The sequence below is a fragment of the Falco biarmicus genome, chromosome 4 (genome assembly GCF_023638135.1).
Source record: "Falco biarmicus isolate bFalBia1 chromosome 4, bFalBia1.pri, whole genome shotgun sequence".
NCBI lineage: Eukaryota > Metazoa > Chordata > Aves > Falconiformes > Falconidae > Falco > Falco biarmicus.
Window position 1 is genome coordinate 57,176,597 of NC_079291.1, and position 17,685 is coordinate 57,194,281.

The 17,685-nt window shown below is 48.6% G+C and overlaps 1 protein-coding gene across 3 annotated transcripts in view; it reads right to left on the minus strand.

The window, feature by feature from the left end:
- VILL (villin like) overlaps positions 1–17,379 on the minus strand; it is a 37,641-nt gene extending 20,262 nt beyond the window's left edge. Inside the window, exons 1-5 of one of the 3 annotated variants that reach the window (XM_056336299.1) lie at positions 7,369–7,854; positions 6,053–6,095; positions 4,290–4,371; positions 2,688–2,762; positions 428–624 (exon numbers count right to left, since the gene is read on the minus strand). In XM_056336299.1, coding sequence (XP_056192274.1) covers positions 428–624; positions 2,688–2,762; positions 4,290–4,371; positions 6,053–6,081 — 383 coding nt within the window. In that variant the 5' untranslated portion in view covers positions 6,082–6,095; positions 7,369–7,854. Of the gene's footprint in view, positions 1–427; positions 625–2,687; positions 2,763–4,289; positions 4,372–6,052; positions 6,096–7,368; positions 7,855–17,094 lie in introns of those variants that run through there. The other 2 variants (XM_056336301.1, XM_056336300.1) reach the window with 2 other exon arrangements.
- Between the last annotated feature and the right edge of the window lie 306 nt (positions 17,380–17,685).

The window sequence follows — 17,685 nt, forward strand, 5'->3', positions numbered from 1 at the left end:
CAGTATCTTCTAGATGGCAAAAGTTCAGAGTCAAACTTTCCTTCCACTACAGGACTATTACTCCCACTATGAACCAAATTAGCACTTCTCTTCAAGGTGGATGTTAGTTTGAAGTACCCTGTACAAGCATATTAATATGAAGTGTGTGGAGGAGAGGATGACCCTAGGGTGAGCAAAAAGGAGGTTAAGATGCACTTACTGCAACCACCTGGGAAAATGACCAGTAGAACAGAATGACATGGTTCCAGACTCAATGCTTATTAATAATTCTTTCAAAATGGGAAGTTTTCCTTCTGAATTCTGACCAACTTCAGTGCTGATCTATATTTTTTGGATTTTTGAATTATTGATGGCTGAGATGTAGAGAAGCAGAGGGAATCCCAGGGACCATGACGTACCATGGTGCAGGGTATTTTGTGCTACTCACATAATGCCGTTGCGGAAATAGCTTCGGAAGGTCTCAGACTCATGTTCCTGCACTTCCCGGTGCTGCACAGGGTTCCCCCTGAGTGCATTGTCCATCTGGGTGACGTACATGGCCGCGGCACCTTGCTCATCCTGAGATGAATTCTTGCCAATCCAGTAATGCAAGTCCACAGCAGAGCCACGAGAGGTTCTTTTGGTCTGGAAGAGGTGGGAAAGATGAGGTGGGATGAAGACACAGCACATATATACGTTCCAAATAATATCTCTGGCCAGGGAGACCTGGCAAAACCAAGTGACCATACAGCATTTTCCCAGGGCCTTTCCCACTTCTGCCTTTGTCCTGAGCGAGGGGAGGCAAGATGGATCCTCAGGATGCTCCCTGGGAGCTCAGCCTGGAGCCAGGGGCCTTGCTCAGGAGAGCATTTGTGGGTTTTACGTACATATTGAACTGAAGTATGTTCCTGTCTGATCCTCTTTTCTAACTCTTGTTATCAAGGAAAACTGAGCACCTGTGCAATTACAAAAATTAATGCATTCAACCTGTCCTACTTTTGTAGAGTTTGATGTTTAAACTTTACTCTTCTCACAGATCACCGTTTAAAAAGTTATGTACACTGCTATTTATTTGCCTGGAGATACTCTCTTACCTTTCTTGTTGTTCTCTTTCTCATGTCACAGGACATAGTAACACAAACTGCCTCTGAAATCCTGCTGACTTGCAAAACAGACATAACTCCAAATGAAGCTGAGCCTGTGTGTGCATGCTGTGATGCACCTTATTACAGAAAAACCCAACAGCCTAGAAAGAGGAGGCAAGTGTTCTGAGAACAGGTGTGTGTTTCGTTATGCGAGTCGTACCAGTTATTTTTTAGCACCTACTGTGTTAAACCCTATCATGGACATCTGGGAAAGGCAATAAAAGCTCATTTTATAAACTGGATTTGACACTAAATTCTGTTTATTTGCTTTATGCAGCGATACCACAGCGAAACACAGTAGAAGAATAAAATACAGCTCCTCTGTTCCTCTAGGCACAGATAATTAATTTTGGGGAAAATCACTCAATTTATTACTTTTCTATTGAAGATGATCAAAGTCCCATTGTCCTGTGGACAATCTTTGTTTGGAGGGCCTCCAGTGGAGATGAGAATGCAAAGATGAGTATTTTTACCCTCCCATCTGCAGGGGCAAAAGAGAGGAGTGGGCTGGTTACAAGCTCTTCTACCTGGGGAAGCTGTTGCAACATAAGCCGAGTCTGTGAGCATCAAAATCTATACCAATATCTACAGTCAGCTCCTTGTAAGGACATTCATATTCTGCTCTAAGCATGTCTTTGGGTACCTGCCACCACATTGATTCAGCGCTTGAAAGGCAGCAGCATAAAGGCACATACATGGTGAATTAGAGCAGGAAACTCATTCTGCGTTGCTATCCCAGCTTGATGTATATAGTAGATGTGCATTTGTTTGTTGTGGGATAGGGGAGGCTTTGCTGTCTCGACTGATGGAGACAATTGCAGGAGGGACACTTAGACAGAGGAAGGGGGAAATGATTCTGATTTCCACTGTACGGATGTTTTTTGATACAAGGGGGCCTGGACTTCTCTATGCAGATGAAGAGATTTGGAAAGAATTCTAGCAGCTGAGTGCAACACATCATCCTTCCACAGAGCTTCGGGAACACAAGGTCATAGAGTAGAGTTAGTTCTCAGAAGTTCCTCATGCTTCTGGCTAGCCTGGGTTTAGCTGGTTACAAGTAGGTCTGGATCAGATTTGGGTGGGACAGATGAAGCATCCTAATGGGGACATGAGAGGGGCTGCAGAGCCTGTCTGCTGCTTGCATGATGCAGAGTAGGTGGCACACTTCCATAATTCACATCATCTGCTGAAAATGAGACCCTCCAGTTGGCCACCTCTCACATCCTCAAAAGACTCCCAATAAGCCATGCAAATGTGGGCCTTTATTTAATTTGCCAGGAATGTACTGGCCATTTCGCCATGTCCGGACATGACTCCATTACAATTAGATATCTTCTAATCAACTAATTACTGAGTTAATGGCTTCTCTGGAGTTCTGATTTACTAAACACACGGTGGTGTTGCAACAGCCACATTAAATTCAGGTGCATGATTAAGGTGGTGGATGTACATGCACAACCACTTTACCCACAGTGAGGGTACCTAGGATCCAAGTTGGAGCTAAACGAAAAGGGTCGACCCAGTTGCCCACCAGAGAGACCAATGCTTGTCAGCCTTACTTACGTGCAGAATTATGTAGCAGTCTCCTTCAAAAAAAGTCCCGTAAGCCTTTTCAGGTACAGGAACCATCTTCATATTCTGTAAGGAAATGAGTGTTTAGGTCATTGATAGTACTTCAGAGCCAGAAGTTGATGTGTGTGAAGCAAGACAGCTGGGGTGCATGAAATATTAAGGTGACGATCAGGGTTTGGAGACAGAAGAATTAGGAATGTGCTTGTGAGCTGGGAAAATCCACTTCTGGGGGAAATGCCGAAGTACTGAGGGGTAAGAGGGGGTGAATGATAATGCTGCTTGGACAGATTGACAAGTATTTTTTAGTTTCCTTGCCCTTCTGCAGTCCTGTATGTCCAGAGTAAGGAGACCTGGAGGTCAGGCTGGAGTGCTCCAGAGCTTGCATTTATAGGGAATTTTCCAAGGGAGTGAGCACATCTCATCCTAAGTTTAGTTTTGTGACATGGTTTTTACTCAGTACCTTTAAGTTCAAGGATAACTTTCAGAGCTTTGTTAGGATGACCACTTTGCCAGGGATTCACAGCAACTAGGAGTGCCGAGAAAAGACAGACCTGAGGTCACCATCATGTGCCTCACCCCTCCAGACCCTAATTGCACACTTCAGCTGGTGCAAGTGCACAATTAACCAGCCATGCCTGCCCACTGTAGGTGCCTGGATGTGCCACCCACCAGTACACATGCAGCTCCTGGGCCTGAACTGGCTCTGTGGTTCCCTGGAATTAGAGACATACATTCTTCTGGTGGCCTGACTTGTTTCCCAGCATACCAGCTTGACCCTTGTGAACCAACACGTCTCTAGTTACAGATCCTCTGGAAAGAAGCTTAGTACAGTGCTTTGGAGAGAAATGGAAAGGCAAAAACCCGGTGATATTTGGAACATAAGTGGGACCTGTAGAGGGCCACCACAACCTGGAGACCTGTGTTGATGCCCCTTCCCACTGCTCCCCTGAGTGGACTCTGCACCTCAGTATGTGCTCCCTCTCACTGAGGGGACCCCTTCTTATTGCAGGGGGATGTTCTTGGTGAATGGGGCCAGAAAAAGGCAGAATTCAGCACAGCCCACATCCAATCCAAAAATCAACCACCACGCAAGCAGAAGGTGACTTTGCAGGCTGCAGTATCCCTCCATGCAATGATCCATTGATCAGAGCGGGAAAGAGAAAGATGAAGTGCAAATAAACCCCACGGGATGCCTTTGCTGCAAAAATGGGTGCCTCCCCCGCAGCAGCTGTTGGTATAGGCTGAGGTTACCTATGCACAACCCCTCCTCTTGGCCAGACAGGGAATTTACTTCTGGTGTGCTAAAGCAGCCTTGTATTGGTTTCCGAAGCAGGTGAGAAAGCCTCCAGTGCTGGAGGAACAGCTTCACTCCCACCACGTTCATGTTTTCTTAGTCAATATTATCCCTGTTTTACAGAGCAGGAAACCAAAGCAATAACATGCTAAAAGTTGCCCAGGGAGACGTTGGGTCTCCTGTTTCCCGCCTGTATCTTGTCTGTAAGACCCTCTTTTCCTACTCAGATTACTTCAGGAGTATCTCTTTCTTGAAACACACACACAGAGGACATATGTAATCATTGCCTCTTGACATACCTCTATGCTCCATATTTGCAGTCCCAGCTTTCTCTCGATAGTTGGGAGATTTGTGTCACCGTCTGTCATCCTGCAGTCTGAGCTAGAAGGGAAAGGAAGAAGAAAAATCAAAATAACTATATAATTGGATACAACAGTAAGTATGCTAGCCGGCTGGGTTCCTCTTACTGTCAGTGGAGGTTTACTACAGATAATCCACACCTTGAAGTATCTCTATATCTATGTGCTGACTATGAAGAGAGCACAGCTCTAGTTATCAACAGTTAGGTGGGATGAACCCCCATTCCCAGGCTATCCATGCTCAAGGTGGGGCAAGCAAAGTGTGGGACCACAGCCCAGCAAAGACTGGATAGGATACTGTTATTCTGGTGTGCGATTTTGAACAGGTTGAAAGGATTTGCTGGGGTATTGGACCTGACATCAGGACTGCTTTGTTCCCACCATGGCACAAGGGGTGGCAGAGACAACAGTGGACCTCCAGGAGACCCATGCCCTCCTGGAGCAGTCACTGGAGGTCAGGTCAGGTACCCTGGGGCACTGGGAGCTTAAGGAATGAAGCCCTTCCACTTCAGGATGGCATTCAGGTCCAAATTAAGACAGGTATCTCAGGGCAGGGCACCAGGCTCTCAGCTTCGTAAAGGTCAATGGGCACAGCATAGTCACCAGAGCATATGGAGTGATCCAAATGATGACCCAGGTGTCTACTTTACACATAGCCAAGCAGTTTCCTAGGCTCTGCTGCCTGTATGGGCGAGAGGTGGCTTTCAGTTGCCTGTACAAAGGTGCCTGGGGCCATTCGACATGTTTTTGGTATCTCCAGCTGCCCCCCTGATGGGCAAAGGTCTCCTATCCATCCTCTCTCCTATCTACTATCTGTGAAAAGAAAAAAGGACTACCATTCACAATGCTCCCTGTTCCTACTGCTTGGATAGCAGAGGATTTGCTCAAGAAGCAATTTCTGAACCCAGCTTGTTTACAGGGGAAGCTCCTGAAACAAACTGAACCCCAGCCCAACGCAGATGAAAACAGTGAGTTACACCCCAGCAGAGCTGGCTGGCCCAGGGGGCTTCGCAGGTGCCTCCTGAGCAGCTCTGCTCCGCTGCAGTGGCCACGGGACACATTGTGTTTGTGTAGGGGCAAGACCCGTATCAGCCTTTCCCGTATGAGTCAATCCTGCTCACAAATCGAGGCCTGGCTTCGAGAGAAAACACGGCTCACTGATTCCTGTGTTTTGTACTCATTCGCTTCGCCAGTGCGCTCCCCTGATTTGCATTTGCTCATGACAGACGGAACGATTGTATTATGTGAAAAACAACTTGATTGACTGCATTTTCTGCTCTGTCTCTGGATGAAAAGGCTGCCCTGATTGTAGGCCACAGCCCCCCCCGCACTCCTCTGCTCAGCTGTAGGAAACCGCCTCCGAGAAGGAACGGTGCCACGGCTCGGCACAGCGACGGAGCCGCCATAAGATGAAAACCAAACTGCATAAAGCCGTGGAATAAACTTCTGAAGGAGGAAAAGAACAAAGGCAGATGATCCCCTGCCAGAAAGCGCCTTTATTGCTCGTGTTACGAGAGCATGGAGAGACGTGCTGCACTTGGCACCGTAAAGTCATTGCTGAGCACAGCCCCAGCGCCGCTGTGTGAACTGAGCCGGCACCTACAGCCTGGCAGCGCCCTGTAGCAGGAGTCAGACGCACTCACTCCGTCCTGAACACAGATCTGAAGGACTCTGGAAGACTGAGTCCACATGTCTTCATGTACCTATCAGGAGCACATTCAGCAACCTTCATCTCCCTCTCAGGTCCTCCAGATAGGATCCAGGCAAGAAGACAAATAGCAAGGAGGAAAAAAGACATTTTTCATTTCAATTCCCAGAAAGGTAATTAAGAGCTACACAGATTAAAAGCCAGATCCAGGAAGGTATCTCAGCGCCTGCAGAGGACCTAGACACTTTTCTGAATGGCATCCTGACTCACCTACTGTGAAGCCCAGGGCTATCAGAAACTAAAGCCAAAAACATGATCCCTGTTCAGATCTTTAACGAAAAGACTTTTCCTTTCTTTTAGCATGGCATTCAAAAAGTCCCTATCAAAGAAAAACCCAAGCAAAGCCTCCTTCCCTCAGCCATCTTTTACATTTATTTAGGGTTTTTCCTTCCAGCATCAAAATAGGAACAATCTGAAAACAAAGCCAGCAAAGACATTTATATGTGAGGGAGGATGCAGGGGGGTAAAGTTTTTCAGCAAAACTGACATTGCTCCCTGTGAAAGGCAGCAGGAAACCAGCAGCTGGCCAGCTGTGAGACACAGCTGGCTCCCTGCTTCTCCCAGCCTCTCCCGTTGGAAAAGTTAACCCAAAGGATGCTGAGATTCCTCTGAGCGGAGACAGCTACGTTGGACAAAACCCCCTGAAAGCCAGCAGTGTTCTACCAATTCCCACCCAAACCTCTGACTCAAAACAGGAATCTTGGATGTTCTCTGCTCCTGAAACCTGTCCATTAATGCTGGTCCCCACTTTTCTGGGAAATGCTGTCCCTCCCTTGCTCCTTAGTCATCAAGCTGGGGGGAGCGTGAAGCAGACATGGTTGGCTGTTTCTTTGGACTTCCCAGCTTCTTTCAGTTGGTGGCCAAGTTAGAAATAATAGGAATATGACTTATATAATCAGACAGCTCATTTCATTAACGATTTAATGTGAGCTTTTAATCAGATGATCCCATAATTCAACTCCTGACCAGACACAAAACCCAGTATTTATGGAGTGCAAACTTCCCATCTGTGCTTCAGGAGGAAGGGCAGAAACTTTTCTAATTAAAAAAAAATAAAAAGGGGGTATTCAGAGGCTTGGGTTCACTGTGGGGTTTAAGCAGCAGTGTCTGGGTCAGTGCCTAGATCAATCAAACCAGTTTGGTCCAGCACCAGGTAAAATGCTGATTGGCAAGAAGCAGGAGCCAACTGCCTCTGGGGCAGGAATTCACCAGCAAAAAAACTGGTTACGGGGACGGACATTTGCTTCCTTGTACACAGACACGGCTTTACCTGTGAAGAGGGAGAGAGAGACTAAAGCAGCTGTAGCTTACCTCTTTGCCTCCATGTTAGTAATATGCAGCTGCCCAATATCCACCTCCAGGGCCACCTACTCTATTTTCACCATCTTCAGAGACTCCCACAACCACGGTAAGAAGAGACAGGTTCACACCATTAGCACAGGCTGAGACATGGCCACTACATAGCAAAGACAACTTCTGGCTTGGAGCTGCTCTGCTGGGTCACCATCCCTCAGTGAAGATGTATAAATCAAACTGTAGAGAGCAAATGTTGCTGTTGGGTGAGGGCTGAGGACCTGGAAACCAAATGTTGGTGTCTGGCCTCTTAGCTGGATGTCACAGCCAGGACAACCTGAAGCCTCCAGAGCTAAAAGCAAAGCCTTCCCTGATGTGGTCTAGGTAAGAAAGCTGGTGGCTGAGGGCAGATGGGTCTCTGCTACACCCACTCCCCTTCACCCACTGCCAAAACCCACAGCCATGCTCCTGCTTGCTAAATATGTTCTCCATCCCCTCTCCAATCAGCACAGCGTGGGGAAAAGCTTTGCCTTTAGGAAGGACTAGATGACTAATTAAGTGTGAAGGTCACTCCCAAGATCAGTTAATGAATAACAGTTGGGGTGGAAGTGCCAGCATTCACGACCTCGTTTTGTCCACCTGGTATGTGTTGAGAAAGCAGACCTAGCAGGACATTTCTTCACGGAGACTCGGGCTGTTTGGGTGGGGAGGGAAAATAAGGACTCTGAAAGGGGATAGAAGATAATTTCAAACTCCCCAAGTACATTCTGAATTAAGCCTGATTTGGCTTGTCTGGGTTTTGGCGGCACACTTACTGGGCTGTAGTCACGGTAATTAAAAAACCCCAGTGAAATGACTAATGCTCTGTACAGCTTCGGGAAAATAGGAAGCAGCTGTGGCTCCAGCCTTTCCAGGCTGAAAGGCCTAATTATTGGGAATACTTGGACTGGCATTAGATGAGGTAAACCAGGGCTGTTGAATTGCTTTCATTGTCTCCATTATAGCTGGGCATCTGGGCCCAAGTAGGTGCCATGTTTTTGTTTGCAGAGAGGACAGCAGTTAACTCTTGTTTTGCCCAGAGGAATGAAATTCAGCGTTGGGTTACCTTGTGTGGCTCATCAGCATCAGCTCAGGACTATTGCTTTGAACGGTGACTGTCCCTAGTGAGTGACTGTCCAGAAGTACAGCACTCAGCCAATGGAAGCTGTCTTATTTTCTCGTTGCAAAGGGGAGAAAAAGTAGCTTTTATCTCAGGTGGAAATGCTAGGGAGAGAGGCTCAGCAATGGGGCTTCTCTCCCGTGTTGTCACACCGTCATATAATATCCTCCTCCAATTTTTTGGCAGGAAGGCGAAGTTTGCATAGGCAAGAGCACCTGCAACATACATATCCATATGCCTATGTGTGTGTCGGTGACGGCTCCTACCCTCTTGCACAATCACAAGCAGGATTGCAATCAGAGAAGCTGAATTGCCTTACCCATGTTGGATGTGCTGGGACACGATGATGAGGCAGGGAATGGGATATGAGTTTTGGGGAGTGGCAAAAGAGGAAAAAGCCCAGCTCGGTGCACCCTCCTCCTCTAAGTCCCGCAAGGTTCAGGAGCTCAGTGTGGCCAGCATGCTGAGGGCTCTGCACAAACGCTCGTGACTGACCACAGAGAGCACTTCAGCCTTCTTGGGAAGAGCTCTTGCATGGCAGCTAAAATTCACATAAAACAGGCCTTGAAATAAAGTGCCATTTCTGGTCACGGTGGGCAATTAAATATTGGAACAGCCTATTAGGGAAGCTGGCAGGCTTGCCTTTACTTAATGTCTTTGAAATGAGATGGCGAAATGGCTGGGATGTGCTCTCTTGGCTCGGCTCCGCGGGGTCGGTGACTGTGAGCCCCTGTTCAGATACTGCCCTTTCAGCAAGCCTTGCCCTCCCATCAGGTTGGCATTAAGGCAATAACATGGACTGACCTTCATGCTTCACCTGCCCCCACTGGTCAGAAAAGATCCCCTATCCATGCTACCAAAATCATCTGTGTGGATCATGAAAGGGGTTGAAGGGCTTTTTTAGTCTTCTCTTAAGTAAAGGTGGATCAAAAATTGAGATGGGGTGTTGGACAGGATGAACTAAGATTGTGAAAAAGCTTCTTGCACACCTTCTCAGGCTCAGTGGCTCTGGAGCTAAGAAGGGACTTCACTGGGTTCAGATGGGCAGGTTTTGCCTTTTTCCATGAGTGGCTGCCAGGGATCACAAGACCACGTCTCATCCAAGCAGCTACCTGCCATCACAGGTGACTGGTCTTTTCTGTTCTTTGCTCATGGGGCAAGGGCTGGGATGCTGAGGACTGAGATGCTAAAGTCTGTTCAGGGTGTGAGCGAAGATCGAAAAGCCTGGGGTGAAGAGAACCACTGAGATGAATTTATGCTAATAATGGCCTTTCAAACTGGAAGGGCTCTACATCCCAGGAGATGTTTGATTTCCCTTTTCAGTAAATTTGAAGGATGCACAAACCTGGATCCACCTAACCAAGTAATTTCTCAAGTTCTGCAAGAACAATAACCATTTTGCCCTGTCTGAAAAAAGCTGACCAGTCTCTGCAGGACCCACCTGGTGTGTCTCTTGAACCCTGGAAATCCACCCCATCTCCAACCACCATCCCAAGAAGTAGACCTCTAGCTTAGGGTGTCTTCTTACAACCCGTGCCTTCGCCCTCTGTCTGTTTCTGGCATCTCTGACTTAGTAGTGTATACATAGTTTTTCCCAGAAACCTGCTGGTGCTGAGCCTTTCCCTTTCAGCCCCCTGTGAGCCACATGCAGATGGGCTGGGCACTAATTCTCCTATCCTACCATCGATCCTCACTTAAAAGCAAGGAGCACAAGGAAATACTAGGTTCCTGGGGAATAACCACCTTCCCAGCTGCAACAGCCCTTGATCTGTATCTCATCTGTCTCCTCAAATTTCTCCGAGGACATCTGATTTCGAAGGGCAGGCAACACACGATTTATCTCCTCTGACTTTGACTAGTCCCTGCAGCTGCCTAATTTCCACCTGCCATAAATTCTAGCTCGATGCTTCACTCCATCCAGAAGATCTTTCTCATCTCTCCACACCTCTCTTTATGACCTCCTTTGTCCTCTCTATTTATCTCAGTGCTGGTAGCTTTCCAGCAGTCTGATCTTCAAGCAGATGGTCTTGGGAAACTGACTTGTAGGAGTTTTTTCCAGAACTGCTGCTATTTCTGAATCCCCCCTCTAAAATTTTAACAACTGACTATTTGTCCTGGGAACAGTAGAGCTGTATTGTCCCAGCAAACTTCTCAACAATGTAAGAACAATGTACTGACAATTAAATCAGAAAGCCTTAACACCAGCCACAACCCCCAAGTCATGCAGTCTGAGTTTCCACATGCATCCCACTGGATGTACAGCCCAGTGCTCAGCAGTGGCTGGCGCTGGGAAAGGGAGAGCAAACTGGCTGAACGTGGAGGCTGGCAGTCCTTGCCTGGGTGTCCTATAAAGAAGGTTAGAGCACCCATGCAGCTCTTGGCTGTTCTCCTGGGAAGTCCTTCTTCCCCAGGATGTCTTTGAAAGCAGCATGCTCTCCCAGGCAGGTAGCATCTCTGCAAGGCGAGGGCAACCCTGTTATACTCAAAGCTTTCAGAAGCAGCAGCAGAGTCTGAGCTGCAGTAACTTCCCCCCGAGATCGGCCCCAGTGATCGATAACAAACTCTTTTGCTGCAAACCCACCTCTCTCTGAAGATCCATGAGAAAAAAACAGTGGCACAAGAAGCTGTTACTCTGCGTGCAAGCGCCTTGCAGCAGCGTTACCTCTGCTAAGGTGCCAGGTGAATTCTTTTCAAATAATAAAATGCAGCCTGGCACACACCTACTTCAGAGGTATCCATTTCACCTCTGGCTCCTCTTTGTGAGGTTATTGAGTCAGTAACGGTATGGAGCCATCCCAAGGGAAAGGCAAGCGTGTAGCTTGCCAACTCGTTACGAACAAATCTCTCCTTTCTTTCAGCTCTTTCTCCCCTGTTGAGAAGGAGAGATCGCTGACTCGGGACCAGCACTGCATCTGAAGGCAGGGCTTCATGCCACAGTGAGGGCAGGAGATGCACGCAGGAGGAAAACAAAGCTGAAGCCATTTTAATTCCTCTTCCTGGTTTCCAGAGAAGTCATTAAGGTTAGAAATATTCTCACAAACTAACTTCTAATGACTCACCGCCTCCAAGAAAAAAGTTACAATTCTCTCCTACACCAGCACTTTAATGGAGCATTATTTAAGCAAATGACTGCAGCTAAGTAAAGCCAGAGCTGAGACATCAGGGACGAGAGCATGGGTGTTTGGGTCACCTGTGTGAGACCTACCTGAGCTTTGGGGAGCACCTGAACTTCAAAAGCTTAGGGGAAGGGTGTGACAGCTGGGACTTGAGGAGAGAGCCTCAAAAGAAGGCATTTTTCCAGCTGAAATTGAGGAAAGGCCACTGCTTCCTATGTAGGGTTAAAAGAGCCTGGAGGGAGGCTAGGAGAGGGGGAGAGATGCTGGGATTCATCCATCCTCACTTGGGCCTCTTAATTCTGGGTGCTTAAGTCTAAGAAGGACTCTCCCTGAGTGGTTCACCTCATCCTGACATTGAGTCTAGGGCAGATGCAGTGGGTCTTGGTCAGGGGGGACGTACTGTCCCCTTGGCCTATGGGGACCCCCTGGGTGCAGAGCCCAACATGCCAGGCTGCCCTTCACCTCCGGGTGTGGGAGCTCCATCCCATCCATCATGCCCCAAGACTCTGCTTGCCAGACCTGTCAGTGTGAACTCAGCCAAACACCGTCAATAAAGCTGCAGTTAAACCCAAGTACCGGTGCCCACCTGGCCCATCCTTCTCAAAACCCAAGTATGAGTTATGATTTTTGCTGCTGCATCTAAGTTTTATATTTACTGTGAGAACGCACACATGTGTGTATGTGCATACATGTACGTGTGCAAGATAAAAAGCAGGTTTTCCCTGGTGCACAGTTTAACTAGTGGAGCTGAATAAGCCCTTGCTATCAGGACCATTGTTTGCTGGTGATGGAGCAGGGGTGCTGGTCTGGCTCCACTCAGACCAGCTGAAGAACTGGTTCCTACAGCATTGGCTTCCCAGTGGAAAGCAGCAAGACTGATATTAACTATCAAAAGGAAGGGGCTGTTGCAGTTTTGCTCCAGGTCAGACCTGCAAGCATCACATGAAAACTGGGAAGAGAAACCCAAGACTTCTGGAAAAAAACCCCACCAGGTTTACATTTCAGATTGCAAATGAAACGACCTGAACCTAAGCATGGTGCTCTGTGCGTAACTCTGCATTTCCATCGCTGGCCCGATGAGATGCAACAGATTTATTCAGGGGGGAAGGTTTGTTTCTCGAGCTGCAAAGGAAAGCTCACCTTTTGTGTATGTTGGCTGACATACCTCTGCGGAAAGACACCGAACTTGTTGTGCTGGTTTTGGCTGGGGTAGAGTTAATTTTCTTCACAGTAGCTGATATGGGGTTATGTTTTGGATTTGTGCTGAAAAGAGTGTTGGTAACAGAGGGATGTTTTTGTTATTGCTGAGGCCCCACACAGAGCCGAGGGCTTTTCTGCTCCTCACCCCACCCCACTAGCGCTGGCTGGGGGGCACAAGGAGCTGGGAGGGGACACGGGTGGGACAGCTGCCCCCCACTGACCAAGGGGACATTCCATACCGTACCACGTCATGCTCAGCACATAAAGATGGGGAAGAAGAAGGAAGAGAGGGGATGTTTGGAGTGATGGCATTTGTCTTCCCCAGTCCCCATTACTGGTGCTGGAGCCCGGCTGTCCTGGGGGTGGCTGAGCACCTGCTTGCCGTGGGAAGTGATGAATGAATTCCTTGTTCTGCTTTGCTTGCATGGCTTTTGGTTTACCTATTAAACTGCCTTTATCTCAGCCCAGGAGTTTTTGCACCTTACCCTTCCCATTCTCTACCCCACCCCACTGGGGGGGAGTGAGTGAGCGGCTGTGTGGGGCTGAGTTGCCGACTGGGGTTAAACCATGATGCTTGTGCCAAAACAAATAGGTAGCAACCAACCCAACCCAGGCTTCCACTAGAACGGGCTGCTGAGCCAAGGTATGGGTTGCCTTTCATGATCTTTTAAGTCTTTGAAACAGAGCCAGCCCTTCACAGCATCTTCTCTCAAGGGAACACCAGAAACTCCCAGTTTTTTGGTAGCAGTCACCCATACTAGTGTTAACCTCTAGGCTTGCATTCAGCACCACATATGTCATGTCTTTGTTACTGTTTCACCCAGCCCTTCCAGCCCAGGATGAGCTGCAAGGTCACTCTTGGTCCTTCTGTGGCTTTGTGGGTGCCACTCAGTCTCCACCTGCCTCTCCTCACTTTAAGCTCCTTGAGGAGCACCATCTCATCCTCAAGAGTCCCCATGGTTGTGTCTCCTTCCCAAGGTGAATTTTGGTGGCTGTTCTCTCTTGTGCTAGGAAAAGGGTCCAGGGAGACAATGGGGTAAATGGAGATGGGGTGGATTACTGGGAATGAGAGGCAGAGGGACATGGGGCAATAAGGAGGTGTAACTTTGCCCCTGTGGTATCATGTGCTGTATGATGGATGGTGTTGGTGCACCAAGGTTTTGTGAGCTAAACCCTATGCTGCCCAGCTCTGGGGCTGCTGCACACCTGAGCACAGCTCTCCACTCACAGCACAGCAAGGAGCACAGCCCCGGCCCGGGGGGCTGCACGTCTGGCACTCGCTTGGCATAAGGAGTGAAACTCCGTCCACGCAGGACCACAGCCCACGAGCGTGGGAAGCGTGTGTGATCCCCTCTTGGCAGAAATGAAGGCAAGCTTTGAGAGAGTAGCACGTCAACTGCACAAAGCTGAATGAATAAAACATCCCTGCAAATCCTGCAAACAGCTTTAGAAAGAGTCATACATCCGGAACGGCCTTTCGCGCCCAGAGCTGCCAATGGGAATTTTGTCTGACCACAGGGAAGGGAACCAGGCATCTGAAAGACTGGGATGGGTGGGATTTACCCGGACCCAGACAGCTATTTCATAGGCAGCAACAAAGCATAGTAGTTCAGGCTCTAGCACTCTCCCAAAGGGAGAGTGGTTACATAGTTTCCATCACCCAAAAAAGAACATGCTTTCTAGTGCTGCCTATTTCTTACCCTGCTCAGTTTAAGAGCAGTTTTAAATAAAAGGCCAGACAGAAACCTATTCTTTCATCCCAGGGCATGGCAACAGGACATTTTTAGGTAGGGGAGGGGAGGTCGGCTGCTCTGAATAGCTCATTCCACAGGCACTGCCCAGGACGGAGCTCAAGCATAGGATTTAACATCCCCTGTGTCTCATGTCTTTGATGTGGATATAAAGTAATAACAAGTTTCACTGTTACTCTACCCAGCACGGCCTCAGATAAGCATGAATAGGCTCAGATAAAGACAGATAACAAACGGTAGGATTTCTGTTTCAAGTAGAGGTCCCTGGAAATCAAGGCAACTGAATCAAATGCACATCATCTGATGCTGGAAATTAACATTACATCTCACAGGACTTCTCAGACAAGGATGGCAAAGACTTAGTGACAATAAGCACTTCTTTCTGCATTGCTTTTACACCCAGAATGGGATGAAATGTATAATCATCCAGGATAAATCATAATTAGGCCCATTTCCAAGGTTATATTATGGGGAGAGGGAGGACACGAGAGGTTTTAATGAGTCGTAGGAGCGTATATCCCCTTGTGACTGTATGATCTGCTTCTCTGAGGAGCCAACAGAAGGTGAAGAATATATGTGAAAAAACAAAGAGCTGGAGCAGAGATATTTGGCGTGTGTGTCGAGTCCTTCCTTGTGCTGTTGGGCTTTTCATACATAGAAAGCCCAACTTGTGGATTTGTGTCAGTCCAGGACAAATCTCAGAGGGCTGCAAAAGAGCCCATTCCCTGTGACGAAGGAGGGACCTTGAGGAGGGGTGGTGGTGGCACATGTGTTCCCCAGGGGTGGCTAAAGTGCCACCGGGCCAGGTAGAACAAAGGTAGCACAAAGGCTTTCACTGTGCCTCGAGCTTCTCCTCACTGCACAGGGCATTCCAGGGCTCTGATAGTGGGCTACCAGGTATTTAGCTCTGTTAAAACTGAGGGAAGGCCCTTGGTCCAGCAGGACACGCCCAGTACAGAGCAGAGCCCCCGCATCTTCCAAACATGGGGCAGGTGTCTGAGCCGGTCTCCTCCTCAGCTGGGGATGAATGATCACAGCATGGGTGGTGCTGGAGGACCGGGCTGCAGGGCAGGTCCAGCCTCGAGTCACAGAATCCATGGTGCATCTCATCCACATGACGTGTCCCACAGCTCCCCGGAGGGTCCGTAGCAGAAAAGCTAACAACCTCCTTGCTTAAAGTCCAGAAACACTTGTGCAGCTCCACAGTAAGGAGCAGGAGACATTGTGAGCATCTTCATTTGGCCATGCAAGAGCAGAGTTTTATTATCTCAAACTAACCGGGAGCCCCAGGATACAGGGGAAGGCAGGAGACCAGGGTGACACTGTTTGCGGCCATGGCATGAAACCTTTGCTCCCAGCTGGGAGACCTTGGCAACTGCTGCTGCAAAGTCCTGCCTAGGAAGTAACATCATGAGTTACTTCCTAGGCAGGAAGTCTGCCAGTGGGAAGGGGCAGCCTGCTTCTGCAGGGAGTAGGAGGAGACTGTGAGGTTCACCTGGCTCTGCCAGGAGGAAGGCAAGGGAAGATTGTCAGGGCTTTCCTGATGTGCACCATGCAGGCTATTGCCTGTCCTAGCATTTGCTTCCAACTGGTATCTCAGCCCATGCAGCTGGGAACGGTAAAACCCCACCAAAAAGGAAGGCTGATGCTCTGCGATGGTCTAATCTCTGTTTTGCAGGCTCTGTTCTTCACATTTAGTGGCAGCCTGTAAAGAGCACCTGGATGATTCACCGCCCAAGTGTTGCTCTGGTAGGGCCGGTTCCCTTCTGCTGTCGTAACATTTGTTTACACCTGTGCTATGGTAGCCTTGAATAAGTGTGAACCTCCCATGGATGCTAATTCATATTGGTTCTCCTTTGTGTTAAATATTTATGTTCTTAATAGGCACACCTAAGAAAAATACTGGCAAGTAAGCCCGCAGCTCAACGCCATTAGAAGTCAATTTTATCTCAGTGCGATTTGCATCTCAAATGAACAGGATGAGAAAACACTCTGTGCTTATAGAGCGAACCAGCCCAGCAGTTCAGCCATTAGCAGATCTATCGATTAGACACAACAAGACCTATTGACGAGAACTTCCAACAGCTTTTTGTCACTGCCTGGCCGTGTAACCGGTTGAAAAAACAGGTGAGCTTTAAGCAAATCCCCACAGCAGCAAGGCATAGAACAAACCAGGCCAAAACAGAACGCTGTTAATTGCTCGTTGCATGAAATCAAAGCCAGTTTGTGCAGAGAGCTAAATGAAAAGCATGTGTCCTCAGAGCCCGTACGTAGCCCGGGTGGGTTCTTGGCAAGCTGAGCGAGCTGCTTGTTCCAGCCCTGAACAGCGCGGACCAGGATGGGCTCACTGCTTTCAGTAAAGACATCCTGGCTTACGCCAGGTGAGCAGTTTTTAACAAAATATGAAATCCATTAATTATCTTTTGTTGTTGTTTCTTACTATCCCGCAGAACAAAAGTCCTTAAACAGTTCTGGCCTTTAGAAATAAATCTAAGAGGGGTGCAGGGAAGCTCCTTACCTCACTGGGAAGCGCGCGGTGTCCTCGCAGGTCTTCCTCCTCCACAGCCCCCGTGCCTTCTGTCCTCTTCAGTGAGCTCGTTCCAAGGCACTTTTTGTTTGCTGTTCTGCTACCTTGTCAGCTCGGAACAGCAGTGTTCGGTAATTCAATCCTCTACTTAACCGCAGGGACACTCCTACCCGGAGAGCACACCCATTCCCAGGCTCACAGAGGGAGCCGGTGTGAGAGAGTTTCAACCAACTTTCTGCTTGCATCAAATATCCACCAGCTCTGCATTCACGAGGCAATAATGATTAAGTGCTGCTTTAATTAGAAACCTGTTTTGTCCAGATTGAAAAGGGCAGGAGAGGATTTCCCCCGCCTCCCTTTTCTCTGTCTCTGCTGGACAAAGCACGGTGGGGTGCTGCTCGGTGCCACACCAACCCTTGGGGCCAAACGTCCCAGCTCCCGTCCTTGACTCTGTCCAGAATTTTGGCACAGCTGGCCTGAGGGGAGAGGGGCTCAGCTGGCTCCTGCGCTCCCTGCAAGGCCAAACTGGGCCTGGCTGGGGCCCTGGGTGTGCAGCAGCCCAGAGTGATGGGGAGCAGGGGT